General features: G+C 29.7%; 1 protein-coding gene across 1 annotated transcript; it reads left to right on the top strand.

Annotated features, from left to right (window-relative positions):
• Nucleotides 1-253: 253 nt before the first annotated feature.
• LOC110706883 lies at nt 254-4,423 on the top strand. Its single transcript, XM_021884864.1, has 6 exons — nt 254-1,464; nt 1,694-1,868; nt 2,027-2,190; nt 2,277-2,562; nt 2,675-2,844; nt 3,011-4,423. Exons 1-6 carry the CDS (start codon nt 1,446-1,448, stop codon nt 3,172-3,174), a joined length of 978 nt encoding a protein of 325 aa, XP_021740556.1. The 5' UTR covers nt 254-1,445; the 3' UTR covers nt 3,175-4,423.
• Nucleotides 4,424-6,000: the final 1,577 nt, after the last annotated feature.

Here is a 6,000-nt window from a genome sequence, read left to right as displayed (position 1 = left end):
CTAATATCAGTATTAGGGTTAAGAGAGACAGAGTGAGAGCCGTTCTTGAGAAATACAAGAATCATCTTTGTAATCTTTGCAGTTTATAGTGAAATCATTCGATCTCGGTGCCCGTGGACGTAGCTATCACATCGATAGTGAACCACGTAAATTCTTGGTGTTGTTCTTATTGTTTGCATTGAATTTCTTTATTGTTTTCTTGTTTGTTTTCGACCTTTGCTTCCGCTGTCGCACAACATTAATAAAGGCAGAAATTGTCGGCCTAACAATTTTAACATTTCGAAGTAGTGATATCCATTTAAAAAAGAAAGAGGCTCGAGTCAACTTTTCTAAGTATTATTTTAATTACAAACTACTGTACAACATTTTATTTTGCATACAAGTATGAAATTAAGGGTATCAACTCACGCGGCTGGTATAAAAACTTGCGATGTTTTATTGATAAGTTTGTTTTGAAAAAATTAATAATCAAATCTTTGAGAGTTAATTAAAATACGTTACCGTATTTTAACGCTTATTATTATAGTATGAAAAACATATTCGGTATAATTAAGGTTACCCCGATAAATGTGTAAGTGGGGTTAGAAAGGGAAAGGTTATAGATAGGAACAACACTTTGATACAGCGGAAAAGAAAATAGGAACAACACAGATAGACAAAGGGAGAATTTAAAAATTTTGAAAAGGAAAAATATTGTTATAATTAACAAGAGAAGAAGACTTTATTTTTTAACTAAATCTCTATTCTCTTTAGAATAATGCTATAAACATCCCTAAGGGTTCGTTGTATATAATATATATCAAACGAGCATTTTAGCCTAACGGGCTATAAAATTGGACAAAAAATATGTGTTTCTTTGTCGTTATTTTTAATGCTTTCTTCTTGAAAAAAATGATGAGTTTTAAATGAAAAAGAAAGACTACTCCAGAGGTGTTGTATATTATGTCCTCCACTACATTGAGACGTTTCTAACATATACGCACATGAATATACATATTTCTCTTACTTATAAATTATTAACATTGCTCAAAATGGTTTATGTTAAACTCCTCAAAAAAAAAAAAAAAAAAAAAGAAAGGTTTCGGTTAATAGTGCAAAATGTCAAAATAAGGCATTTATTCATAAACAGTGGGAATAAATAAAAAGTGTATATATTAACTAACGGAGAAAATATTAGTAATAGCCCTGGGGTTTAGGAAAGAATGGTGTTGAGCTTAATAGTTATTTAAAATTTTAATAATGTACTCACCTTAAATCTGAAGATATAATTAAAAAAAATTGACCAATTGATCTAGAGTCATAATAATTAATCATTTAAAGAGATCCTAATTTATCTATATAAACTACTCCATAATTTGCAATTGACAACACAAAACAACGAACATACAAACACATCAGTCAAGTTCATTACCTCGTTGTCTAAAGTTCAAGCTTTGCAATTAGACATGAAGGAATGGAAAGGCAGTAAGTTTAATATATTTATTTTTGTTTTCTCTAATTTGGTTCTTGCTTGTAGGGCTGTATATTTTCTTATCAAATTGCAACGAATCTAAAAATATGTATGACATTGTTATATTTTTTCTAATATATGAAATACAAATTAATGATTTTGACTTCGAAAATAATCTTTAGAGAACGTAGGGATAGAGTGTAGCAATTATGCGATGTAACATCAAAGTAACATGCAATGCAGGAAACTACAGTTTCGAATTCACTGATCCAAGTAAACCAGTTAGGACATTCAGAACACGAAGGCCTTGCCACTTCATCTTTGAAATCGACAACTATAAACAGCTTGTAGAATCAATGGAAATAGCCAACCTGAAATATTTCGAGACACCCGATTTTACAGTTGGCGATGAGAAATGGTATAATAGTGTTTATCTTCTCATTTATTACCATGATTATTGAAATTCAATATTAACATATATTTTTGCAACAGTTAGCTAGCTCGCTACGCTATATGTCCAATAAAGATCGACCTTACTAATATTTTTTCCTTAAACTTTTATTGTTTGTAATGCAGGAGTATGTGCATCTATCCTAACGGAAATAAGGAAAGGCAAGGGAGTGATTATGTGTCTCTATACTTGAAGAGGCTTAAGAGTGCCGGTCGAAGCAAAGAAGCTAATGCTTCGATGAAATTTTTCATATTGGAGCAAAATTCAGATGAGTATCTTGTCATTGAAGGTATGCTTTAGTTGATAATTCACTTATTCCCTCGATTTTATATTAAAAGTATTTAATTAGTATCTATTTAAATTGATTAAACACAGATTTGGGAGAAAAGCATTTTGATGTCCGAGGAAGAAAGTGGGGAATCGCACAGGCTATCGCGCTGGATGATTTTACAGATAAAGACAATGGATTTCTAGTTGATAACACTTGTACCTTTGGAGCCGAGGTTTTTATTACAAGTGCTGAGCCTAGTTACTCGAAGATGTCGCTAGTCAATTCCATTTCCAAAAATGTATTTGAAATTGGTATTAAATTTGATATCGAAAGTGATTATTATGATTCTACTACCTTCACCGCTACATTAGATGGAAATACTTACACCTGGTGCGTAGCTATTTTTTTAAAATAGTTGATGAATCCTCGTTTTTATAAATTTTTGTACCATGATTATGTTTATACATTAAATACTCGTTTTTTTTTCCACTAATCTTTGTAGGAAACTGCGGTTATACCTAACTGGACATTCTGAGGGAACTGACTCTCATGTATCGCTGTATCTGATTCTTGTGGATATCAACAAGCTTTCCAATGGAAGGAGCATGTTGGTTAATTTTCAATTAAGTTTAAAAAATAAAAGTACTGGATCGTACTCTTATTCCATGCCAGGTATCATGAGAGCCTTTCTTTTTTCCCTTTTTAATTGTGAATAAAAAGTGATCTTTTATTAAAAATAAAATCAAATGGTGGTTGTATATTTCACAATATGTAAAATTTACACAATTTATAAGCTACAACATTTTTTCTTTATTTAATTGTTGTTTTTCTCTTGTAGCTGCCCTTGACTGGTACCATACCAAAAAGGATTCATCGGGCTATTCTAAGTTTATTGAAAGAGAAGCCTTTTTTAATTCGACAACCAAATATGATTATTTACAAACTGCAAATGTGAAAGTCCAATTCAAAAGTGTCTTTATTCTCAATGACGTTGATGAATAAGATGTTCACAACCACCATCGATGCATACTCTTCATTTGTATTGAATGTTTTTTGGTTGTAATCATCGAGTATGTATGAAACGAACCAAGGTCTCTTACACAAGGCATATTGTGTTATCCCTAAACGCTTTCTGTAGAGTTACATGGTTTTACCTTACTCTTAAAGTAAGGGTTTTACATGTAATTTCCTTCATTTCAATTAAATTATATTAAATTATTGTATTTGTTACCACGTGATTATGAAATAATTATGATGTTGGGATATTTACTTCACTATTAAATGATATGATAACCTTTTTCATAGTTGTGATTTTGTTTTTTTGGTATTACTTAAGGTATTTTTTATATATTCTTCTCCGGTTGTAACATTCATTGGCTATAAATACTAGCTTAATTCCCGTGCAATGCACGGTTTTACCAAAATTTGTAAAGATATACAACAATTCTATACAAATTATTCTCTTATAAAAAGTATCATAAAGATCCATATTTTCTAAAATTTTCTATTCAATAAATTTTAGCTTGCACCCGTATGATATACAATATGAATATGACCACTCAAATGCAAAGTAAATCAAATTTTCAAGAATGGAGCGAGGGAGATTATTCAGAAACATTTTTTAACAATAACTTGTTCTTTAGCTTGTTATACACACTGGCGTGCATAAGTTATCATTTATACTTAAACTAATAAATTACTTAAATCACTTTATTATTTTACTTTGCTTTTGACATTTTAAAAATCTGGCTTAAAAATTATATAATCAAATGATCTAATTGTATGATAATTAATCAATAATTCGTATTAAAAAAAAAAAAAAAAAAAAACTAAACTAAATATCAAGCTCTTTTTATAATTCTATTTTTCTTACGTCAAATATAAATTTTTTCTTTACCAAAACTATTTCTCTTAGAGGGCGCTTAATACCTTGAAATTAATGGCCCAATGATATGGAAGCAATGTTATACTATGTAATTACCATAATAATCTTTATTACATGAATCTCTATATTTTTCATAACAAATTCAAATTTTCCCTTCTTTGCAACCTCACTCTTATCCTGTTCAATCATCATCTTTATTATAGTAAAAATTTACATAGAATATTGAGAGATAAATCTCTACTTTTTTTTTTTCTTGGAACTTAGCTAGTGATAAGATAAAAGTTTGTATGGAAATTTGTATTTATATTAGAGATTGGGGGAGATAATTGGTCAATGATTTAAATAATGAATGTGATGAAATGGAATTGAAAGTTGGAGGGAGAAGAGAAGGTTAAGAAAATTCAATTTATTGAACTAAAAATAATGGGGGGAGTCGGAAATGTTATTCTATTTGAATTTAAGAAGAGAATGATTATATATATATAAATAAAAGGTAAAAGAAAAGGACACATGACACCTTATGTTTGTGTTTTAAATACGTAAAACTAAGGGGGTGTTTGGTATGAACAATGAAAATGGAGTGGAAAGCAAACAAATAAGAAATGAAGGAGGAAATGAATCATTTAACACTTGTCTTTTATTTTGTTTGGTTTAATCATCGAAAGGAATCACTTTAACCTATCTCACTTTATTTTTGTAAGAAGAGAGTAAGGATAATTGTTATCTTAGGTTTTAAAGAGATACCAAATGGATAACCCAAACCTTCCAACCAAACGCTTGGTAACAGTAATGATTTAAGTTAATCCGTTTCCAACCCAGAAAAAACTTTTACCAAACATGCTTAAAGTGAAGATTACCAATCTCGCCGAAGTTTAAAGCGCTCATGAATTATACATCACATGCTTAACAAAAGTGAACAATGTCTAACTTACCTCAAAGCACCTAGGATTGGCACGAGACACTGGCCGACCTAATGGTAGAAGAAACAAACGTGTGAGCTTAAAAATAATATGTGCTATAACTTGGGAATACGCATGAAAAATTAACTAAATTAATAATGAAATTCTATTGTAAGTTGCGATTTTTTTATTTGTAATCTTTGTAAGATTGGAGCTAGATAATAGGGCTACTTTTGATGGTTTATATATATATATATATATAATAAAATAAATAAAAACATGAAAGCATTTTTTGGTGTAATTTTTTGTTTTTTATTTTATGATTTTTTGAAAACAAAAAATCAAATACAGTAATGGAGAAAAAAGTGTTTCCACTTTATTGTTGTCAGTTTTCAATAATAGCATGATTTTAAAATGTTTAACCAATTTTTTTATTCATTGTATGACATAAAATATGATCTTGAAAACAAAAAACCAAAAAAGAAAAGCACAGTGATATCAAACCGGAGCCGAAAACAAAAATTGTGATTTATGTCATGTACTGTTCTGCCTATGTCCTGTATTTATTTTTACCCCCTTTGATTTTTCATGGTTTCCAAGACGGGTTTTAAAACGTATATATCTTCATTTTTATACGTACCAAATTTATAAAAACTTGATATTAATAAAATATACAATGAATCAATCCAAAAAAATTCCACATGATCATATTATCTCCTATAGATTCAGGGGAATATATAGTCAAAATTTTTAAAGTTTGATCCAAATATTAGCTATGGGACAAAAAAATAAGAGACGAATGGAGTATATAATTGGCTAGCGGTCTCTCAACTTAATGATGATTTACGAACTATTGTCCAATTTGATTCTAATGGTTGTGCTATACAGGACCAAACAAAGGAGCTGATTGGAACGGGAATTAGGAAAGATGGACTATACTATTTTAGCAAACCACCTTTTGTGTCACGCTACATCAAATTTGGAATTATGGCATAAGCGCCTTGGACATCATTCTAAAAGAGTGGTTAAATTACTTCCTCATCT

This window comes from Chenopodium quinoa, unplaced genomic scaffold (genome assembly GCF_001683475.1).
Source record: "Chenopodium quinoa cultivar QQ74 unplaced genomic scaffold, ASM168347v1, whole genome shotgun sequence".
NCBI lineage: Eukaryota > Viridiplantae > Streptophyta > Magnoliopsida > Caryophyllales > Amaranthaceae > Chenopodium > Chenopodium quinoa.
The sequence above is the reverse complement of the archived record's forward strand: the minus strand, read 5'-3'. Positions and strand labels throughout refer to the sequence as shown.